Source organism: Alosa alosa, chromosome 6 (assembly GCF_017589495.1).
Source record: "Alosa alosa isolate M-15738 ecotype Scorff River chromosome 6, AALO_Geno_1.1, whole genome shotgun sequence".
Classification (NCBI taxonomy): domain Eukaryota; kingdom Metazoa; phylum Chordata; class Actinopteri; order Clupeiformes; family Clupeidae; genus Alosa; species Alosa alosa.
In genome coordinates, this window is record NC_063194.1 from 10,273,188 (window position 1) to 10,297,796 (window position 24,609).

The window sequence follows — 24,609 nt, forward strand, 5'->3', positions numbered from 1 at the left end:
CATCATAAACATGTTTTTTTTCAAGACCAAACATCACCATAGACTACTGTCTGAGCCCTTTGTATTTATTTCATCCTTTCATTTGAACAGAAGTAAAACTATTTGATAGTTTTAGTCATGTGATCATTTTAACAGTCTTACTGTCTTACAACTGGAATTTTGGAAATGGGTGTCAATGGGGTCCTTTCCTGACGGTCCTGCAGAACAAATTCAAATGTGCTAACAGGTCCGTCTGGGTTCACCCAGGCTATATCAAAGTCTGTCATGTGGATGTATTGGACTTGGGCCAGCTTGGGATAGCTTTTAAGTTCCCAGCTGACGGATTTCCATGTAAACAATTTGAACAAACTCCTTATGTAAGGTACCATGATTAATTTAAGTGTAAAATACATTCTACACACTACAGAGAGATGGATTTAAGGTGATCTATTAGCATAGAGAGCAGGTCCACACACACACTGTAATTTCAGTTTTTTTATTATTATTTTTTTTATTATAGCACAAGTTACCACGAAATGGTAGAAACTTTAAAATGACACCAAAGGAAAAAATGGCACTAGGCTAACAATATAATGCTACAACATGACAAACATTACTCTTTCTGAAATGGAGACAGTATTCATTATACATTGAAGTATATACATCCTTGATAAATAAACCAATACTGCTTAGATATTTTTAATCTCTGACAGTCAGTGCACGAGAGAGAGTGCGAAGGAGTTAGCAGCAAATGCTAACTCAGAGAAGAGCACTGAGAAACCGCAGGCACTGATCACCCAGGTGTGGAGCCAAAACTGTGTTACATTTGAGAAGAACTCATTCATGAAGTCATGCACTGACACGGGAGAGTGCAGCATGAACGTGTGGCTTCTTTGGGTCCAAGTGGGACCAGGTAGGCACGTGATGTGACTAGACTTGGATTGTTCCACCGACTACAATCTAACGTCTGAAAACTATTTCATTGCAAACAAGGCCTCTAAAAGGGGTTGTTCTGGGTGTTGCTGAGACATCCATAAACCCGACCACACATCATTATAACCCTGAACAAATTCCACTCCAACCACTCCTCTTCCATACAAATCTGTTGAGTCATGCAAGCATAACGCTTGGACAAAGAAATCATTGCGATAAAAATGTAAAAATATACACATTCAGCCAAAACATATCAAAGCACACAATGAAAGATACCTCTCTTATTTTCAACAGTAAATAGGAAAATTTTGGTAGACTCCACTTTGTCAGACCTGCTGATTTCATAGTTTAACATAGGTGCTTCTGCAAGAGTGAAACAAGAAAAGGTTGGTTAAGCGCAATAAAGCTGTTTTTGAGAGTTTCACAGAGCAACAGAGAGAGAGAAAAAAACAGGCTCTCTTGCCCTACAATGGCCAGTTGGGAATTGGGACTGCAGGATAGTTCGAAGGGAAGCAGGAAACCCTGTAGTGATTGGCATCCCCATGGCCATTTCCAACCAGCCAGTGCAGAGCCATTTTCCCACTGACCCCTCCCACTCTAAAAGCTATCAACCAATCCCAGAGAAGTGAAGGAGAAGAGACATGGTTGCTTAACTGTAAGCCACGTCTCTCCTCCACCAATGAGCAGCTCATCTCTGCTCCCGTGCTTTGTCCAGACTGCAGAGGGGCCTGGAACGCCTAGTGCCTCTTCATGGAGGAGACCTTCTTCTTCCGAGCCGCAAGCATCTCATAAAATGGATCTCGACTGATGGCAGCTCTGCAGTAAACACACACACACACACAAAACACACACATGTGAATGTCAGTGACACACACACACACACACACACACACACAAACACACACAAAACACACACGTGTGAATGTCAGTGACACACATACACAGCACGTAGCACAGGCCAACAGGCAAAACCACACAGACACATGCTCACTTGATGCTGTTCATCCACTCATCCTTCTCATCAGCTGTTGGAGCAGATATGCGGTAGAAGGTGTGGTTGCCCTCGACGACCCTTCCATCGGCCTCAGTCTTACACGCTTTGATCACCTGGTCCTTGTTGTCTGGGATAAACAGCTCAAAGCAATTCTGCAACACAAACACACATACACGTTTGCTTCAGTTTTCACATTTAAATGTGCAATAAATAGTTTACATGTATTAAAGTGAACTGCAGGTAATTCTCTTTAGCAGTGTGCATACAATATTTCAAATTCTAAAAGGGTGATATCAATTGTTCGCAATATTTATGAAGAACAATTTTAATGAAGTCCATGCTCCTTCACAAAATTAGATCTAAATAATAATAAGAACTACTACTCGTTGTGAGAATAATGATTTGAGTATGCATTCGTGCAGAAGATGCACATGCACATTACCGGTTTCTTATCCTCCACCTCCCGGATGCTGAGGTTCTCCAAGGGAATGATTCCTCTGGGCTCTTTGTCCTGGAGAAGAAGCACAACCCTTAGCAACATCGCCAGTATAAGCCCATGCTCCCATGTAGAGGAACGCATCATGTGTATGAGTGGTGGATTCAACGACAAAACAAAAACGACTCCTTTTGACTTACAGTTGTGTACTCAAAGTAGTACAAGCAGTTGTCGGTGAGGATGAACCACCTCCTCTTCCATGTCTTCACACGTCCACCTGAGGGAGAGAGGGGCAGGTGTGAGGGGAGGTGGTGGTGGGGGGGCAGGGGGCCCACAGACCAGCAGCAGAGAGACCCAGCACACACACAGCAGAGCGGCCGGGCAGGCAGACAGACAGACGCACAGACCAATGAGGACCCACGCAAGACTCCAGCGTCTTCTCAGTCCAGTAAAGAACACTTGGACATAAACCAGGACAACTCCAGAACACTAGATAGATAGATAGATAGATACTTTATTGATCCCCAGGGGAAATTCAAGATAGACTAACCCACAGTAGCAAAGAAGAAGCCGGAAAGCATCTAGATTTTTACCTAATTGGCTACATGGTATGATCTTTAGACTCCTATTCTCCGTGCACAGTGGTGACATTAAAATAGGCCTACAAAACATATCTACAGTTTGACATTAGAATACTAAAATCCATTTACAATCAGCAGTTCAGAGACCAGCTACATCTTTTGATATCAAAAACCATCTGAATTAGGTACTTTCTTACAAAGCTCTGAGCATGTACACAGCGCCATGCTTCAAATCCAAACCTCCACAGATGCTTTGAAAACATTAGTCAGGACCTTCGTAAACTGCCATGTGGATCCTTTTAATACTATGCTCATCCATGACCTCGACCTGAGACCTTCTAATGAGATCATCGATGAAGCAAAATCAGTGGATCATGTATGAACCTCTGTAGAATATCCTAAAAAGGAGTCAATGTCAATGTAGGTATTCGTATATTATTGCATTATTGCAATAATAAAGAGCACGGGCTTGAGTTGAGTCATCAAAAGAGGCTGGTGCATGTCAACACAACTATCAAAATAATTCCTGGCTTTACTTGAAGAATTCTCTAGACATCTGCTTAATGTCTCCCACTACAACTAAACTCCATTACAATTGTGAAAAAAACATGACAGACAGACAAGCTCAACAGACAGCAGCACGAGGTCACATGACCCAAGCTGATTGCTTTGGTGTCGCAATGAAAGCTGATTGGTTGACTGGCTTGTAGATTATGATCATAGAACATAGCATCCCTTCCAAAGATCTCCTGGTGAAAAGGCATAGACAGACAGACATATGGGCAGACGGACAAGACCCTCTGGAGATGTTTGGAGAGGGCTGGGGTAAGGGGGGGCAGTGCTGGTGCTGTGGCGTGTTACTGGATTTAGAGAAAATAGGGGCAGATTACATTCAGACAGGTGAAATTGTCCAACAAATCATCTGCTCTACCCATTCTTAAAGTCTTTTGTCAAAGGAGGATCTGGCACAGCATCTGGTCGTAAATCAGGTTCAGGTTACAGGCACAGGCAACATTCACAATCTCTTTTCAGATACATGCTCCCCAAACCCTTCTAAATAATCCAGCGCCCCCACCTCATTTAAGCATGAAGAGAAGCAGCTTGATCGGAAGCAGAGTTGCCTTTCAGCCACTGAAATTTCAGACTGCTTCACTGGACAGTTGAAGCTACAATCATCTGGAAATCAAATGAAGGGGAAATATCCCTTTTATTTGTGTGTTTGGTACCAGAGCTAGTTTAGCAGAACCAAGCCAAAGAAGTCAAATTACAGTATAAATAATGTTTTTGATGTTCAACAGTGTGCTGGTTCAGTTGTGTCAACATGTCTGCTTAACAATGCCCTGGTCATGAGACTGCAGGGCGGCAGAGCTGCCAGTAACAGGATTGGCTGTCTGCTGGTAAGTCTGGCAGTGGACAGGCAGTCTGAGGGCTGAGAGGAACAATGCAGCTGACAGAATGATACCAGGAAACACCACAGCAAACAGACCAATCACACCCAAGCCCCCGCCACCACCTGGTGACCAGAGAGAGAGAGAGAGAGAGAGAGAGAGAGAGAAAGAGAAAGAGAAAGAGAGAGAGAGAGAGAGAGAGAGAGAGAGAGAGAGAGAGAGAGAGAGAGAGAGAGAGAGAGAGAGAGAGAAGAGACGCAGACAAAACCAACTGCTTTATGAGACCAAATCAATAAAAAGAAGATCAAACAAAACCAGTGACAAAAGAGAAAACTGAGATAACAAAAGGAAACAAAAAAAAATTGCCAGTGCCCACCACTCTAACTTTGTATAGGGAGCGTCAGAAACGGAGACAGAAAAGAGAAAATAAAAAGCATGGTGGAGCAGCAAGAGGCTCAGCTCAGTTGGGTGAACAGGTGTACATACCTCCTGGAGAAAGACAACAGCCAAAAATCATGGGAACAAACAAACGAGGAAGAAAAAGAAAAACAATATTAAATTAAAGGGGTAAGGAAATCACATCACTGTGCCATGTCCACACGCGGCTCTGCTCCGTTGATTCTGAGATAGGACTCTTCAAACCCCAGGGTGATTGAAATAATCATAATCAAACATAATTAATCAAAACATAACCTTTGTAAAATAATCTTTCTGATTACATATTCACATTCCTTGTTCAGGTCATTTGTGACCACTAGGGGGCACTACTGCCCCAGAGAGAGGGCAGCCAAAGTGGCTGTTGACACAGAAATAGAGACGTCTGTCCATCATTTGATTTTGTTTACAGGCTGTGTGTCTGACAGTGATTGGGAGTTATTTAGTGGACATATGATTATGAGTATGTGTTTACATGAAGTAGGTCTGTGAGGTCGATGTGTGGGCTTCTATAATGTGCCTATAAGAGTGCATATATGTAAATAATTCATTTCCCTCCACATGTCCATCTGGTAACAAGGCCACATGTATAATTAATGAGCAGAGGGGTAAACAGGGGCGTCATAAGATTCCTCTGCACACACACACACACTCGCACACACACACACGCTCACACAGATGGTGGGGAAGGTGGGCGGCTCATTAACATGTATAGACCTCATATTAAAACCTCCTACACTCTTTGTGTGCGTGTGAGTGTCTGTGGGTGCATGGATGAGTGTGAGTGTGTGTGTGTGTGTGTGTGTGTGTCAGAAAGTATCTTTGTGGCATGTGTTTACTGACCCAGTTTGAGCAACCAGCCTTCACGGTCCGGATTGAAGAAAGTGTGTGTGAGATCGTTCCCATCATCCTCTGGGATTTTGAAGGGCTCATTCTTGATGCTGTCGTAGAGATTCTGTACAGGAAATGGGGATTGGTCAGTGCTCTACTATAGCATCATACACCAGAGATATACTTCCAAAGAAAAGGATCATCTAATGCCAGATTATGTGGAATGCTCTCGTTTCATAACCATAAGAGGCCCAGCCATGCATGTTAAAGGAGAATTCTGGCCATTTTTCACATTAATCTGTTTCTTGAGGTCCCCGAGTACTCTCAGTACGGAAAACAAAGCTAACAGCTTTGCTTTTTAACAGCTACAGCTAACAGCTACAGCTAACAGCTACAGCTAACAGCTTTGCTTTTTAACAGCTACAGCTAACAGCTAGAGCAGCCAGGCAGCTACAGCTAACAGCTACAGCTAACAGCTACAGCTAACAGCTTTGCTTTTTAACAGCTACAGCTAACAGCTAGAGCAGCCAGGCAGCTACAGCTAACAGCTACAGCTAACAGCTACAGCTAACAGCTTTGCTTTTTAACAGCTACAGCTAACAGCTAGAGCAGTCAGGCAGCTACAGCTAACAGCTACAGCTAACAGCTACAGCTAACAGCTACAGCTAACAGCTAGAGCAGCCAGACAGCTACAGCTAACAGCTAGAGCAGCCAGGCAGCTACAGCTAACAGCTACAGCTAACAGCTAGAGCAGCAAGGCAGCTACAGCTACAGCTAACAGCTACAGCTAACAGCTAGAGCAGCCAGGCAGCTACAGCTAACAGCTAACAGCTACAGCTAACAGCTAGAGCAGCCAGGCAGCTACAGCTACAGCTAACAGCTAGAGCAGCCAGGCAGCTACAGTGCTCATTTTCATCATCATTTTTAAAATTGCCAGAGCTTTCCTTAGAGTCGAGTTCTGAGAGACAGAGAGGGGACCAAAGAGATGCTGAGATGGCACATACTCTGAGCAGGTCCTCTGGTAGGTCTCCTCCCTCGTTGATGCCTCTGTTCATGGAGATGAACCTCTCCACCGCCGGCTTGTCTTTCACATTGGGGTTGTGCAGGCTAGTGTTCAGCATGATAATGGCAAAGGACAGGATGTAGCAGGTGTCTGGAACACACACGCACACACACACATATATACACACATATACACACACACACAAAATAGAGCATTGTGTCAGACTGTGCTCAGTGTGCATGTTAGTGTAAGTGTGTGTTTTCAACAGGTGTGTGTGTTGGGGGGTACCTGTGCTCTGGAAGACACCAGGGTTGCACTGACAATAGCGCTGTGCAAATGCCTCCATCATACGGTCAATCTTCTGAGCCTCGCCAGGAAGCCTGAAACTCCACAGGAATTGCCTACACACACACACATGAAAATCAATGTGTGAACTGCTAATTTTCTTCCAAACCTGTGAATTTATAAATGGTATGATGTTGTGTGTTTACATGTGTGTGTGTTTGTTTGCTACCTGAGTGCCTGCACCAGGTTAAGATCGGTGAATTCATGCAGCTCCACAAATGCGTGCAAGACCTGAATGTTGAGGTCATCCCTGCAACACAAACACCCATACTAACATCACGTTGAAAAGAAGAAGGGGGAAAAAAACACCCAAGACAGACAGAATCAAAACTGATTTCTGAGCAACTCCTCCCCAAGAGGATTGTGGGATACCACTAAAGCTTGCTTTACAGGAAGACCCAACCCTCATTTCCTGATTCTACCTCACACACTCAGCAGTGGAAGGAGAGACTCATCACCCTCTGCTATGAGCCCAGGTTTCTCTCTCTCTCTCTCTCTCTCCCTCTCATACACACAGACACACGGCACATGTGCACACACGCACATACAGCCCCAGGCAAAGAACAGTCACAGCTGAGTCAAAGAGTGTTGGCTCCAGTGATCCGCACACAACAGAACACACAACAGACTCTGCTCCCATTTCAGAACACTCTCTCTTCCCACTAATGGGAATGCTTTTCTACTAATGGGAATGTCCAACTGTTCAAACAGTTCAATTCTATGTTTGCTCGCTCACACACACACACACACAAAAACACACACAAACACACACAAACACACTACGGTGCACTTGAGGAAACTGAGGCTAATGCAGCTGTTATGTGTGAGCCAACATTCCACAGATATTAAATGTTGAATTAGATTATTGAGATAAAGGGGAAATGAAAGACAGATGGGGGGCAGGGAAACCTGATCACTTTCTTTTAACACAAATCTAATCCCCCTTTTCCTTTCTCTCCAAGAACACAATCCTGCTTTAGAGACCAGCACCATGGACCAGAGAGACCAGAGGAAATACAACTATGGATGAAATGCCTGCACTTCAGATGGCCTAAAACGGTCATTACACTTTTCAAATCGTTAACCTTTTTTCACAGTGTGACAGATACGTGCAACCCACGCACGCACATACATACATTCAAATGGCCACAGATGCAGCTTGTGAAACATTCATGAAAATTCAGTTTCCATTGCAAGCTTGAGTGCCAGTTCACACTTAAGGTGCAAAGAGAAAAAGAACCCTGACAAACTGCCCTAGCAATCAGTCATTGGCTCATAGCATGAAATGCTAAACAGTAAACACGGAGCATTGCACATCACAATCAGAGTGAGATCCCTGGCTGGTGCAGCCTGCTACAGCTTTGTGTGCGTTTCCAAGTGCGTTACCATGGAGCTAAGTGCAGTGAGCTAATGCTATCAATGCTTAAACTTATTCTGTCCATCAGGATTGGATGCTAACGGTATTACCATTTTCATTTTTTTTGCTTTTTAAATAATGCATAGCGACATCTATGTCAATGCCTTAGAATTTCAGATCTGATTTTCAAATGCTCTTCTATGAATGAAAACACCATGCTTCAGTTACCCTAGCTTCACCTGCATACATGTCAACATACATGTTGACACACACACACACACACACACACACACACACAAACACATTCTTACTGACCTCTCCCCAAGGTAGTCCCCTATAGCAGTCTTATTAAGGCCCTCCCCTTTGTAGAGGAACTGGGCGATGTCGTCACTGGTGTTCTTGAGGAGCTCGTTCTCAATCAGAAACTGGATGCCCTGCACAACACAGACACAAAAGCATACAGCATCAACATAGTGTCAACACCCTGGAATGTTTTCGACCCAACATCTGTCCAACTACCAGTACTCAAAAAGTTTAAGATCCATCCATCCAACGTTGTTTATAAGGTCCCAAGCTACTCCAGCAGTGGTGTCTTACGTACTCACCTTCTTGGGGTCCATGTTGAACTTCTTGCGGCCCATGGCCACCTGTTTGTTCCTCTGCATGTTCTTCCTGTGGACGGGAATGTGCAGGGATCAGAGAGCATATTCTTGGCTTGCCAATTCTTAAAAACTGTTCACTGTTAGTCTTAACTAATATAAGATTTATACTCTGTAAGTTGCTTTGAACAAAAGAGTCTGCTAAATACAATAACCATAACCATAGCATATAAGGATGCGATCACTCTTGCTACCGCGCACATCTGTGGTGCTTCATCATGTATGAAGAATAGAAACTCTGGCAGTGGCCAGACGATGGCAGCTCACCTCTCCTCTGAGGAGCCCAGGTTCTCGATCTCACTGGTCACCTCTGCTATCTCATCCTTCAGCCTCTGCGTGGCAGGACAAAGAGAGAGGCACAGGTAAGGAAGAGGCACAAGCAACAAGGGTCTTGCACCCATACAAAAGCACAAAGGCACTTGGGTGTCAATATTAATTAGTGCTTTGTTACTGAAAAGCAAGTATATCGTCCAAATGGTTGCAGTGGACAATAATATTAAAAAATGCTTTGGTATCCTTCCCTTTGGTATCCTTCCCTTCTCACAACTTAACCCCATTTGAAAAATAAGACAGATAAGAAGGTGTCTGTGTGTGCCTGTCTGCTAAACTGAGACCTTGTTCGCTGAATACACCATCTCTTTCTGTGTATGGGTGTGTGTGTGTGTGGTTATAAGTGAGAGATTGAGAGAGGAAGAGAGATTTATATCTTTAAATCCCCCACTCTCAAGCAATAACTATCCCATGCAGGCCTGACACTAACTGTCCAAATGTGAATGGATTTCCCAGAATGCACCTCTGCCCCAGCTGTAACAGCATTAGCAAAGGAGAGGGGAGACTACCTCCGGGAGGAGCCCTTAGACAGCCTGATCACATTAGCCTCCAGTCTGTTTGGGGTCAGGATGCGCGCACACACACACACACACACACACACACACACACACACACACACACACACACACACACACACACACACACAGAGAGAGAGACAGATACGCACGTCTGTACTGGCCAGGCACCTTGGCACTCGCACTTTCACTTAATCTATGACTCAGATCAAAAGAACCCTTAAGTCTTAAAATCCATCCGTCCATTAAGACCACATAATAGCACCACTGTCAATATTCAATTCCCAGCCAGAAGAGCCTATACGTTTTTACAGAGACAAATTTCCGTCCAAAACAAAAAGTAATCACATGTGGACAGTGTAGACATTGCTCCTAATCCCCAAAAGAGCACATCGATTTTGAGCATCTGAGATGTGTTTATTCTGACTGAATGGCAGGACCAAGCTTATGGTACATTATGGTACATTCCTAGCTGTCCCTGTGTCCCTTCTGGCTGCCGTGTCTTTAGTTCAAGCTGCTGCTGTCTACAGACACCAGGAGGACAATATCAAAGGCAGGAGCTGGGCTATAGTGACTGCACATTTTACAACATGGGGTTATAAAAAACCCAAAACTATTCGCACTGCCTGTCCGTGCTCTTAAACCCTATCTGGTTCACTAAAGTCGGTTGGACTACAAATCAGTCCCCTTTTTGCAAGCTAAACAAAAGCTTTTATCATGATGGCCACAAAACCCTGGAGATAAGGCGTCCATTTTGGGCCCTGGGCCCATGAGAGAGCTTTCCCTCCTGCTCCCTGCTTGGCAGAGGAGTGGTTCTCCAGAGAGAGCAGCCTGCATTCTCTTTCCTGTCCCTTCCCTCTCATTGTGGCGGCTGGGTGCTCGGGCCGCGGGGGGAAGCAAACATCTGCATCTCCCAAGGCCTCCACCAGCTCTGCAATCACAACACATTCCTGGCATGTTTGTCTGAGCAAACAAAGACAGAAGGCAGACCTCGGGCAGGAAGACCTTGACATGCAGAGGCATGGGGGGAGGAGTTTTTTTGTGGGGGGGGGGAGAGAGTTAAAACGTCTAAGACACGTAAACACTAGCGACAACAAATTCTACACTACACTGTGGCTCAGAAAAACTGTTTAATCAGCAAGAAAAAAAAGAAGACAGAAACCGGGAAAAATCCAAGAAAATGCCAACATCTTTACAAAGGAAGAGCTACTGGCCTTCATTTTACGGTATATGACTGGCATCTATGATTGAAAGCAGAACTACTCTACACCATTATGATGAAGTGGGTCCCCTCATGGAAATACCAACACACACACACAGACACTCCTCTGTTTACGTAGTTTATGATCAGGCCATTGAGGCCATCCGTTCACTGTTACAGTTAAAACTGAGATTCCTGAGATGGCAATCGGAGTAATCACCAGCTCACCCACCCCTCATCAGCGGGCAGCCCAGAGCATGATGTCAGACGGCCCACACCCACTCATCATGAGCTCACCCTCGCAGGACACATGGCTGTCATGTTACACCACAGCAGGAGATAACAGACGCAAGTCCAGAAACGCAACCTGTGGGTGTGGCAGGTCTGTGTGTGTGTAAGTGAGTGAGTGAGTGAGAGAGAGAGAGTACGTGCTGGATAAAGACCTGGAATGGATTCCCATTGCGGAATGCTGAAAAAACGCTAACCATTGCATAAACAGCAATTTAGGTTTGAGAGCACAATAAATTGAGTTTGTTTGAGGAGGACTGTCTATGGGTCTAATGGGTCTGTGTTTACCTGTATGTCATCCAGCAACTCTTGTTTGCGGCGGCGGATGTTTTCCAGCTCCTGCTGCTCTTCTGGAGTGAGATCATCCGGCACTGAGAGAGAGATACAAGTGAGACAGACAGAGAGAGAGAGAGAGAGAGACAGAGAGAGAGAGAGAGAGATGTGTGAAATATACGACTGGATTATGCTACTGATGCTACTGATGCTCATAGCATCTAATACAGGGCGGCGTGAGAGAGACAAGTATGATTAAACACACACACTATACACACTATCCACTAAACAAGAGGGCAAAAGTGCACTGATTTTCCAACGTCTCAAGGAATAATGCTTGACAACACACACACACACACACACACACACACACACACAAAAAAAACAGTGCTCTCTGCCAGAAAAACTGAGGTAAACCAACAATTACCGTAGTATGCAGCCAGTAACCACAGAGGAAAATCATAAACATCCCAACACAATACAAGTTCGCCGGGTTAGGTTTAGGCACTCAATGGGAATAACTCAATGATGTTACTTAACTCATACTAGCCTTCCTGTGACAGGTAAATGCGTGCAGACCAGACATTTTTGCAGGCCCTGAAGAGGCTGATCTGGCTGATCTGTGGTGCAGGTACATTTACATTTATTCAAAAGGCAGACATGCTAAAATAACATTGAAGCTGCAGTGCAGAGGAATTACCACTGCATCTGTCAATACTAGTGCTAGAGGACAGGAGGGTACAGGCCTAGCCTCCCAGATGATGAGAGGAGTAAGAAGCTGTGGCATGGCTCTCCCCCTCTGCGCCTCAGCTCTACCTATTCTTAGAACTGAGATAAGACGACACAGCGGGAGCAGACTAAACCCAGTAAACACTGATCTACTCCTCTCCCTCACTCACTCACCCCAACGCACCCTTTACTGCAGAATAATCTTCCTCTAGTGTCTGTGTGTGTGTGTGTGTGTGTGTTGTCTTTTCGGTGAATCAAGCAAGCCACAATTTGCAGATTTGGAAGGGGATTTCCTAAAAGCTGAAAATTCTCAATTGCTTTCTACATAAAGAAACTTCACGGGAAAAGCAATGTGTTTCATACCTGTGAAACACAACCCTGTGATGATGCTCGGCTCAGCACTGGAAACTTTAGTACATATTACAGAGTCATACTAGTCATTTGTAGGACAAAGATTTCTTGAGAGTGCACACAGGCCACTGATACAAATGTATAGCTTCAATAAATTCTCTATGTCTGAGATAATGTACTAGTTTATTCCAAAGAAACATATAACATCCAGGGAACGCAATTGGGTCATGCGTGCATGAATCTACACGGAAAGTTAGTGTGCGGAGTTCTGATTTCTATCTGCTTTTAGAGGTTTAGTGTGTTTGTGTGTGTGTGCTGGCTCGAAAGCTTTTGGAGGAGAAACAGAGATCCTTTACTAAACTCTCCAATGCAAAGCCCCCCTCATTCCCTCTGATCTGCCTCTTTCTCATAATAATCTGATGCTTAGGCTCACTGCAAGCTCAAACACCTCCCACAACCTCTCGTCACACACACCGTCTTTATTCTGTCGCTTAGTTCAAAAAAACTCCCTCACCACAATCTCAGGCCGTCTCCTTCTCTCGTTGCCTTTCTTTTTCTCACTCTCACACACACTCACACACACACACGGTGAGTGGGTGTTCTTTTGAATGCAGCATTGATAGGCAGACTCTCTGCATGGACTGAGTGCAGTTTCCTTTCACAGACAAGGCCCCCTGATCCTGCACTCAACCTGGGCTAGCCACCAAGTCTGTCCATTAGGCCATCCTTAAAAATATTTTTGTTTGCAGTAACAGCCAAAAAAAAATAAAAATGGGTCGGTAGGTAGGTCAATATTTTTTTTTTTCAAGATTCAAAGTAAAAAAAAAGTTCAATTTTGGTCATGGTGATTACGTAGGAATGAATTTACACAAATGTGCATATTGTGACGTAACTGACTGGGTCTTCAACCAGTGCCTTCAGGCGCACCATTGCAAACCTCATTCTGATGTAGGTTATATAGACCAGCCTTTCTCAAACTTCTTTGACCTGAGGCCCGGTCATGGCAGACTTTTGGGTCATAGGGCTCATCTACATGTACCCAGAAAGAAGGCTACAATAGCTCTTGGCCACGTTATTTTGAAATTTGACTATACAATAATCAATGCTATACAGTGTACACAGTCTCTGCTCTGTTTCTAAGGAAGTTCCAAAAAACAACATCGTTCTATTAAGTTTCGTTAAATAAATAAATAGCCTTCCAACAGGTTGAAGCGGAGCTTTGATACCAGCGTTATCGATTAGTTTCAGTTTCCCTCGCGCAGACGCCAAGATTGAATGAATGCTCATACCACCACTTAATTGTAGGGCTCCATGTTTAATGACATCGATAGCAGAAACGTTTGTTTTCTTTTTTCGTCGATCCGCGGTTTCTTGATCAACTGCGCAGCAAATTATCAGATGAAGCACCGGGCCTAATTTCACTCCACGACTCCGCGGACCAGCAGTCTCCATGTTGCGGACCCATATTTTGAGAAATGCTGAATAGACCACAACCAATTTCAATACTCCGACACGGTCACCGCTAGACTAGGGGGAGAAGGGATGAGAAAAGATCTGCCCACAGTTCTTCCAGAACTTCGTGCCAAGTAAAAGCGTTATCAGTTTGTATGAATGAAACGAAGCGTAGGCCATAGTGTGACATGCGTCAAACCAATGGTGTAGAGATGACGCCACAGGTTTTTTTTTAAGTGAGCCACGTTTGCATGTAGGCAAGTTATATTCACAATACTTGGGCCTACTAAAAGAAATATTATTTTATTGCATTTGTATTGGTTGTTTAGAGTAAAAAAAAACAATCGGTCGGTATTAACGCAAGTTTACAACCGGCAAGTCGGTCGGACTAAAAGGGGAAAAAAAAAAAATATTTGGGTCGGTTCTAAATTGACAGGGTCGGTCGGGTTACGGCAAACGAAAATATTTTTAAGGATGGCCTTAGCTCGTCCGGGACCACCGAGGCTGCGGCTCCACCACCGCCCCCTCCCTGTGTCCTCCGTCTAAGCTTGGCCCAAACACCAGTCTGCATTTCCCGACAGAACCTGGTCCAACACCAGACTGTCCTCTCACAGAAACCCAGCCAGCTCAGCACATCTTCCCATGGGCAATGCAGATTTGCACACTGGTGGTGGTGGTGGTAGTAGTGGGTGGTGTGGCCTCCATTTGGCTGCAGTCTGACATGCAACCTATGACCCGATGCAATGACTAGCTGGCTGTCCTTTCTAACATGAGCCTGGCTTTAAGGGCATTCAGAAACCTGAATTCAGATGTTTATTCCCATCTAATGATAGCACAATGGGTACACCTTCTCTCTCTCTCTCTCTCTTTCTTTCTCACACACACACAGAGACACAAAGATATTGTTTACACTCACATGGGCAGTTCATCAACACCCAGACTCAAGTAAACACTCTCAGCTAACAAACACTTTCTATCAAGCCAAACCACAGCTGGCCTTTCACTCAGACACTAGAAACCAAGCAGACCTAGAGGAGTCCAGAGTCTATGAACTTACAGTCTGATTCTAAATCACCATTCTCAGAGAATGCAAACATCACATTTTGTCTTTGCATTAACCAGATGCAGATGAAGACATTTAAGTTGTTCGTAACTCCTCCCCTGACCTGTATTACCGACCCCATCCTATAACCTCTTGATGAACCCGGTTAACAACGCTTTCAATTCATCACACAGGCACCTAATGTCAAATGTCACCATCATTATGGCACAGCTTTAAAAATGTGTCCTCTGTCTCTCATACACACATGCAGACTTGCACAAAACACAATTACAATCTCTACCAAAATAAGGAACAAACTCCCACATTCAATAAGTTACTCATACCTCTTCTTACCCATGTCAACAAACACAGTCTGACCTGAGAATGTGATCCTTAGGATAGTTATCCTTCTTGCTCTCCACTTGTTCTATCTCTATTCCCCTCTTTTCTTTACGTTTAAGAGTGAACGCAAAGGCTTGTGACGCACATGTTCGAGAGAAAATTGGGAGAGGCCGGGAGAGAGAGATGCACAGAACCAGACAGAATCCCTCACTCACTAGGGTCGGCACCGAGCCCTGTTACAGTCCATCCGCCTGGTGCTTTCTCTCATTCCATCCCACACACGTTTTACATCCTCCCTCCCTCCATCCTGCTCCTTCTCTCTCCCTCCATCTTATTCCTTCACAAGCACCACCCAGTGGTCAGCCCGGTTTCCTCTGCTGCTGCCACACACGCATGGATGCACACACACTCTCTAACACTTTCTCTATCACAATTCCAGTCTCTCAACTGCAGCCTCCTCTTTCCTTCTCAAAATCTGCCCACACACAAGTGTAGGCTACAGCATGTGTGTATTATCATATCAGTGTGTGCACAATCGGAAAACCCTGATGTGACTATTACCAAGCCCATAACAAAGATCATATCCCCCCATGTCCTTCATCACATGCATACAACTTAAGTTCTTCTCATCCTATGTAAGGCTAACCAAATGATGAGTAAGTTGCAAGCAGGTGTCTCGTCTGACTCAACTGTCTGGCACTACCACACACCATCCTAAATAACCGTTTACAAGCTACAACGTGACGACCTAAAAGGCAACTGCATGGATTGTCTCTTATAATTGTCCCTGTCCGCTTTACTGAAATACACTCAATAAGCAAACTATCCTACTCGAGCAAAGCAGGACATTGCCACCCAAAACAAATACCCATCCCCATGTTTACTTGATCAACCACCTGTTTAATGGGACACATTACATTTGGCTGACGCATTTTTAGCCAAAGCGACTAACAACATGGTAAACAGTTTAAGTTTTAAAGCAATTTTAGGACAATTTAAAAAACGGTAGAGTACAGTAAGAATAAGTGCATCAGTGAGTGCTGTTTTTAACAGTTCCATGTCAGTTCAAGAAGGCTGGTAAGTGCTAGGATCAGCAAGACTTGTTGTAAGTGGTGCTATGAGAGGAGATGTTCTCTAAAGAGCTGGGTCTTCAGGAGTTTTTTGAAAATGGAGAGGGATGTCCCTGCCCTTGCAGGAACTGGCAGCCAACCACCAACGAGGGACACACATGCAGCCAGTAGCATGCCAACATTCGATGGCATGTCGTTCATTACATAGCCTAGCTAGATTCTGAACCTAGTTTACTATAATATAAGCTAGGACACGACATCTTAAAAAGGGGGAAACGCCATGCCAAATTAGAAGGGATTCGACACTTGTCAAATTAATCTAAATTACAAAATACTTAGCCTATACTCAGAACTACATATGATTTTATGACATTATTAAGTAGCCTGTGTCGACATTTGTGAACAAATACATAGCCTACAGCCAACCCATGGCCAATTAAAAGCATTAAGTCAACGGTAGGTTTGGACTTTAATTAAAGTGCACAGTTCCCAGGGGCCTACGTCAAAGCAGACTTTTGGTTACTTTGTTGCAACAACAAAATTAGCTTACTGGACAGAAGCTAGGAGCTTCCGGCTGTAGCCTAAATCATTTCATTAGACCCATATGGGCTATCAAATGGGAAAACAAAGTTGAATAAAGATCATTTTCATAACTTACCAACTCCGTCTTCTGACTTTAGCACCATTTTGTTCTCTGTTACCTTCCGGTCTTTCCAGACAATCAAGACTTAGGCTAGAATTAACAGGCTGACACACAGTGACGAAAAAAGAAAGTTTAGTCGCTTGTCGTTGCTTAGTTTTATTAGTCTTCTCTTCACGCGAAAAAAAAAAACGTTTAGCAAAATAGTTTACGCTAAGCTACACACCACCGGATGAGCTTGGAGAGGAAACGTGGGGAGTGGTTTTGAACGGCCCTGGCTTCACGAACCAATCCTGTTCTGGTTGTGTCTACGGCTTCACTGTGTTTACCGAATGACGCGCTTGCTCAAAGTCTGTTACGTGACGTGAATTCCGCAAACTGGGTGACCGGGGATCAGTTTCACCACAGGCATCCACACCCTAGTTACACCCGGGCGGTTTTTGTCAATCTACTGTGGGATAATCCTGTGGGTCCGGACACAGGGCTGACTAAACTTCATAGGGACGGATGGAGGGGTGCAGCATAAGGGAACGATCAGACAGGACGCGCTTTGTCGCTTATCAAACGCGAGGTGCACCATGTTTTCATAAAAACGCGGGCGCTTTTCCGCTTGTAGTTTAACTTTTTTAATTCGAGGCGCTGAGGGCGCCTCCGCAAAACGCGAGACGCTGTGGGGAAACGTTAACAACATTTATAAACAAAACAAAAAAGGCGCATATCTCACTGCAAAAACCGCGTCCTGTCTGATCGGTTCCTACCTTCTTACATTAAACAACTAAAATCATTAAGAGTAGCCTAAACAATAAATATGATTTTAGAGTTTACTCCAACATTTGCGACACGTCAGGTTTTTAGAATAGGCTCAGCATAGTTTTAATAACACTTTAGAATGTTTTGTCCTAGGCTATAGACAATTCACCTGATTAGGCTAGTGCATAGGATTAAATGCTTAACATGTGGTTTGTTTTTCAAAATGCTGTAGGCCTAGAACACAGAAATAAATATCCTCATGCTATTTTTCCTGACTTATCATGACATGCGGTTAGACAGACTGGTGGAAGGAACGTGTTTACATGTGTGCTGCTGTCTACAGTCAAGAACATGTGCCTGCCTGCATTTGATAGTAGCCTAGCTCAGGAATGTGACTGAAGCTGTTTGATAAGGTGTGCGTAAAGCAGCATTATCATACTCCTTCAAACCGTGATATAAACTCATATAGGCTATAAAATATGTTAGGTCACACAACTGAGCTAATAAAACACTCTGGTGTGAATGAGCATGATAAAGCTGATATTTTATCGTTGGATAGGCCTACTATGATAAGCAGTTTGACCTCTGTTACGACAGCTGTTCAGATTATGCTTTTTAGAACAGAGAATATGATTCAGATACGATTCAGATAAACAGAGCTAAGAGTTGAGTGAGTGTGTTTTGTTTCTGTGGACATATTACAAACGGCGCAGCCCCTCGAAAGAATATTGCACGCACATGATCTGCATATGATAATCAATGATGCGAAGCTTTGTTCCTACTCGACGTCAACTCTGTTCAGCCATGTATCGTTGCTGTAAATCAGATTTCTGACATTAATGGAAGTTTGATGCCTATGCAAATGATTATGGAAATATTACGCAGCACGCATCATCAGAGACAGTTGTGACGACATCTGAGTAAGGATTTAAAGGCCAAGACTCAAACCAAGACTCCCTAAATGTAATTGTTCCTCCCCTTTCCTCTCCTCCCCTCTCCCTTCCTTCCAACCCCCTCTATGGCCTCCACTCTCACCTCTCCCCCTTTGACTCTCCCCATGAAAAAGTCTCTTGTTAACAGAATCAATGTAATTCCTGAGGGCGCCCACGCTGCCATCACCCACAATAGCCTTTTGTCACAGCAGAGTGTGTGTGCGCACACAAATTTGATTTAGAATGCATGTTGGTGTGTCTGTGTGACATACTATTTTGCAAGAATTTCAGACTTATGAATGTAATTGGTTAGTTGCAGGTACGTAAATCTCACATAGAGCTCCCAACCTCCAGCTTGGCTGTTATAGTTGAGTACTCATTCCTTACTAGGCATTTCTTAGTGTCTCAAAACTCAACCAGCTCTAATATAACATAGCAGACATACCACTGATGTATTTAATGCACCAATAATCAGAAAAGCTAAGATTACATCTATTTGCTAATGATAATATACCTTATAGAGAATATAAGACATCACTCTAGGATTTGGAATGGTTTGAGTGCCCACTACTGGCCATTGAGGGCAACACAGTGCAGTGTCAGTTCCAAGCATTTCAGGCATGTTACTTCCTTGAAAACACATAGCCATACGTACAGTCCGGGAGCAGTATTGTGTATGTGTGTTTGTGTGAGCTCACCTGATCAAAGTAAACAGTGCTGATTTCATTCCTATCAAGTGCTGGAGTGAAGCAAAGTAAAGAAGCAAAATGGTGTATTTAAATGTATTGATTTGATAGTAGAGATACTGATATACGGTAGAGATAGTGCACAGAAAGACAAATGTTCCCACAATCTTATTGTCTAACAGTTCTAGGTTCTTTTGCATTGACCAGTGGAGACTCTGCATCCCATGTTATGACCTATAATGACACTTCCACCATGCACAGCTGATCACATGCACACACAAACATCTTGAGAGGACAAGCAGTTTCACAAAGCCAGCCAGATTCACTTCCTTTATGAATACGAAAGTTCTGCGCACAGAAGCATGAACTCACTCAAACCCCCATGGCAACCGAAAGTGATAGACAAGGGATAAAACAGGAACTTGCTCTCAAGATGAGGAACACCTCTTGTGCCTGATTTCAAAGAGGTCTGTTTGACTCAGCTCTGACTCGCTTCACATTGTAGACCAATAATACAAACGTCTGACCCAAAAAGACCCATAAGACATTCAATAACCACAGGTATGTGTGGACAAAGTGTTCCTAACGCCAGATGCTCTTTGACTAACGCCACAGTTATGCCAGTCAAACAACATGGGAATCAGTGGATGGATATGATGTGAATCCTGACTCTCACCACTAATCCCTGGTAGCGTGCAGGTACATATTTGCGTCAGTCCCAGAGTTATTTACTATTTCATAATTGTTTTTTTTTGGTTTGGTAATAGGATTTGGGTAAGGTCTGCCCTAGTATTTTAAGCTCCTGGTGCAGAGACAGACACATATAATGGGAGGGAGCACTGACTTAAACGAAAGAAGACGGACAGTCCGACAGAAAGCACAAAGACACGAAGACACAGGACAGTATGCAGACATTATATAGAAACAGTATACAAACTAGCAAAACATAACCATCTAAACAGACACTCAAAACACTCAAAGCCTTTCATAAAGACTGTGGATGTGCAATTATGACAAATAGAAGATACCATCTTTCTTACTCATACAATATGTCTGTGTGAACACAAGGAGAGGCAGATTCTCCTTTTCCCAGCTGAACCACAAGGCTTACAGCCAATCACACTAATGGAATTACCTCCATCTGTTTTTCTCCCTGTCTCCATTATTTGTTAGCTATGTTGAGATCCAATCTCAGGTCACAACAAACTCTCTTGTTGGCAGCTCAACATACAAACAATGCATAATTACATCCCCACACACTCACTCAAGAATAGCATGGATCTCTGCTAGTGTATTAGGTACAGTGGTCATTCTGAAGAAATACCACAGATGCTCACAGGCACACACAAACACCAACATAAAGGTGATGATATAAATGATCCAATTTTACTATCTATCTTTGAGAGTCTTACCTTTCTGTGAGGCCAGCTGAGCTGGAAAGAGAAATGTCTGGAAACTGTTGGCACAGAGTTCACTGACCGTGGCCATGGTCTTAGTGGACACTGTTGAGAAGGTTACAGTGGGACACTCCCAACCGATAGCTCCTCTCAGCAGTCAACCATCCATTTGGCTGATCTCTCTGTTTGAGCTTACATATGTGTGTGTGTGTGTGTGTGTGTGTGGGGGGGTGTTGCGTGACAGTAATCCTGCTGCTGCTCCTCAGTCGCACGCTGTCCTTCTCTACTTCTGACTTCTCTTTTCTAACTTTGAAGAATGCCTCTTCAGTCTCTCTCTCTCTTCCTCTCTCTATTATCTTTCTCTCTCTCTCTCTCTGACTTGCTACTTCCACTCCCCACTCTGTTATTTTGCACTGATGCTCAGAAGGATATTACTAGATCCAAGTGACCACAAACACCAACACACTGTCCTTGGCACAAATGTACACAAATTTACCCTACATATCCACAATAACCCAAACATGATCACACTGTATACTTATGTGAACTAAGATAAGAAGGGCAAGATTCTCTCTCTGGCTTAGCCCAACTTTTTCTGAGTATTCAGTTATTTCTTCAAGCACTCCGAAAATTATTCACTGATTGCCTTTTAGAGGGGAAAAAAACTTCCAACTCAAAAAGGCCTGTTTCTACAACAGCACCAATATTGGCTTTGCTTTGGCTTTGCTACTTATCTTACTAACAGTTCAGTATCCCCCCCCCCTGAACATCTGTGGCTTCAAATCAGCAATCTCTTCCCCAAGTGTCCATGTTTTACATCATATGAGTGAAAAGATTTAGATTGCCACATTAATCTTTTTTTTGTGAACTTGCAGTTATATTAAGTGAGATATACACCGGAAAGAACACACTGATAGACTAAGTAAATCTAAGTAAATCTAACATCCTGTGTTTTAAGTGGGTAGGCCTATTTATGTATTTACACATGTGATCAGTGTAGCAAATATGGTCTCTCGTAACTGTGGAATGTGTATTAATCAGTGGGAAAGGTAATTTTTAGTTACACACGGAACAAGCTGGACTCTTAAAACGAATGTGTTGCAACAACACAAACTGTGTTGTCCCTATCTGGATATAGAGAAGTGTTAGAGAAGTGTTAAAAAGTGTTGTTTTCAACACATTCATTTTAAGAGTGTATTTGCTATTTGTTAGGAGGCCTCACACAATGACCAGATCTCACTACAGCATATGCTTAACGAACCAGCTTCCCTCAATTATAATCCCAGGTCAGATCACCTGTTATTATGGCATGCCACAGGCTACTTAGGGTAGGGTGTGTGTGGTCGTTTGGTTGGTTGACACAACCGGAAGAGAAAGGGCTAGCCCCATAGCCATGATGAGTATCCTACGCATTATCTTAGCCACAACCACTGACAAACCATTTCAGCTACTTCTATCCATCCATCCATCTATCCATCCATCTATCCATCCATCCATCTATCCATCCATCCATCCATCCATCCATCTATCCATCCATCTATCCATCCATCCATCTATCCATCCATCCATCCATCCATCCATCTATCCATCCATCCATCCATCCATCTATCCATCCATCTATCCATCTACTGAGGCTATAAGAGGCTATAATAAGTGCATCATGTACGTTTCTTAGGTCTCTGATAGCTACCTACGTCACAAACAACAGCTTGATTAAGTCCAATTTGTCCTAGTTTGAATAAAATAAATTGACTACAAACTCCAACTCCTATAATAAAGACAGTGACAGACCAATTTCCTTTCCCTCTGTTTTTTAATCAGGCTCAGCCTTTCTAATGGAAGCAGCCGAACAGCCTAAAAGGCGCATAACATTTTCACCAAGTCAATCAGGCTTCAGTCCAGACATTGGTCCAGATGTCCAGAAATCTGAGAATTATTTTACTAGTGGGTACCAGGGTAACTACACTGATACTTAGTGATGATAGTTACATGTTAGGCGACAGTTTTTGATTTAGTTGCACATAATATTAACCTAGAAAAACCCTAAATCCCCCAAATTAGGATTTATTTATTTAGACTTTCTCATCTTTTACCACCCCTTTGCAATGCAAAACAAAGTTTTTTAAATCTCTCAATGGTTTAGCACCTGAATACCTCACTGGCAAGCTTTTAACACACACACGCACACTTAAAGAACTGATTTATTACCAATATTTAAGTTTGTAAAGGAGCTATCAGCTTGCATATAGACACATATATAGACACACAGCACATAGACAGACAAGAGCACATAGCAAAAAAACACACAAGGCACACACAAGGTAACTATATTATAGCATTTTGCGACCCTGAGAAAAAGCAGACATCAACTGTAAATGTAATCTGGTCAACGTTTGGTTCATAATGGATTATAGATAATGCACAACAGTAAGTGCATTTCTCAAAATATGCAAACTGCACCACACAGTGATTACCTGCATCAACATGGAACTTGCTCAAAATGCTCAGTTTATATCCCAGAGGCAAATATTTATGACAATCAACATGTGAGTGCCACTAAGGTAACCCATGTCACTTTGAGCAGATAGTCAAAATGCTTAGCCATGTTGTCAATATAACAGTTTAGTCTGCACATTTCCTTATGAAAGTGCACAAGGTTGTAGTTTTTCTGTTTGGTATATCAATTTCGACAGTTCAAAAGTTACACAATGTGAGGTTGTAGCAGATCAGACGGGTTCATACTGTTTATACTTGTACAGTGCTGTTTGTAGACTATTGCAGTTTGTTGCCAGACCATGTTATTTATTGTCATGCATGACTACAGTACATGAGTTCTTTCAAAAAAGTATATTAGAAAGGGCAAAAATACTTGACTGGTTATAATACATAAGTTCAACACTTTTGCTCAGTGACTCAAGCAATTAACTAATGCGTGTGATTGGGGAGAGACTATTCAACAGAGAACCAGAGTCATACTGGTTAAAAAAAATATTCACTGACATATTAGAAAGTGATAATGTCAAAAAAACAGATGTGCGAAAGCTTGTAGGCTAGTTTTGAGAATTTCAATTCTGATCTGAGAAATGCAAAAGCGACTGAGAAACACTGTAAATTCGGTCAGCTACAATACAGTGAAACAGTAATTGATCAGTTTGACGTGACCATGTCCTTCAGGCCAGTTATTTTCTGGTAGGCCTACAATAACTAACCATTCCACTTTACCATGCCAAGTAGGCAACTGTGTTATTACTGCGACTGAGTGTCCGGGTTGAGACTGGCATTTAAACAGGCTACCACTCATTTAAATATCAATATTGATATTCTCTCTTTCTCTCTGTGAAACCCACGGCTTTCCCCTTACACCTATCATGACTTAAAAAAAGATGATTTTCGTATGGGCCTACCACAGCTCTCTCCATCCATGGTTATGATGCAGGACCGTCTCTCCTAGCGCACGGATCCTTGGATACAGCGGCACACCCTGCGCTTTTTCTTAACCCTCCTCCTCCAGGTCCGGTGCGTAGATTGAGCGCTGACTCTCTCAAAGCTAGAGCCGCAACTTGAGTTCCAATGGGTTCCCATAAGGTGCATGAGTTGTGCCTGAGATGAGAGCATCATTCTTGCGGCGTCACACCGCCTTTCTCCGAGGTGATGTCATTTGAGTGATTTA

The 24,609-nt window shown here is 43.3% G+C and overlaps 1 protein-coding gene across 3 annotated transcripts; it reads right to left on the reverse strand.

Annotated features, from left to right (window-relative positions):
• Window positions 1–459: 459 nt before the first annotated feature.
• cyth1a (cytohesin 1a) lies at window positions 460–24,517 on the reverse strand. 3 transcript variants are annotated; one of them, XM_048244778.1, is made up of 13 exons: window positions 24,344–24,517; window positions 11,564–11,646; window positions 9,209–9,273; window positions 8,888–8,954; window positions 8,598–8,716; window positions 7,095–7,175; window positions 6,869–6,981; window positions 6,582–6,730; window positions 5,589–5,701; window positions 2,543–2,621; window positions 2,349–2,417; window positions 1,904–2,058; window positions 460–1,728 (listed from the first exon to the last, which is right to left on the reverse strand). In XM_048244778.1, the coding sequence occupies exons 1-13, from the start codon at window positions 24,360–24,362 to the stop codon at window positions 1,650–1,652; spliced, it is 1,191 nt and encodes a 396-aa protein (XP_048100735.1). In that variant the 5' UTR covers window positions 24,363–24,517; the 3' UTR covers window positions 460–1,649. The 3 variants fall into 3 exon arrangements, with proteins under 3 accessions (XP_048100735.1, XP_048100733.1, XP_048100734.1); XM_048244776.1 differs by lacking the exon at window positions 24,344–24,517 and adding an exon at window positions 20,955–21,098 and having other exon boundaries at window positions 2,543–2,619; window positions 5,590–5,701; XM_048244777.1 differs by lacking the exon at window positions 24,344–24,517 and adding an exon at window positions 17,193–17,483 and having other exon boundaries at window positions 2,543–2,619; window positions 5,590–5,701.
• Window positions 24,518–24,609: the final 92 nt, after the last annotated feature.

What these genes read in the sequence shown, in the direction of transcription:
- cyth1a (XM_048244776.1), bottom strand. Translation starts at nt 21,030, where the DNA reads ATGGCCACGGTCAGTGAACTCTGTGCCAACAGTTTCCAGACATTTCTC. An exon ending in CTGGGCTCCTCAGAGGAGAG is followed by an intron (nt 8,955 to 9,208) that starts GTGAGCTGCCAT and finishes TCCCGTCCACAG; the next exon opens with GAAGAACATGCAGAGGAACA. An exon ending in TGGTGTCTTCCAGAGCACAG is followed by an intron (nt 6,731 to 6,868) that starts GTACCCCCCAAC and finishes TGTGTGTTCCAG; the next exon opens with ACACCTGCTACATCCTGTCC.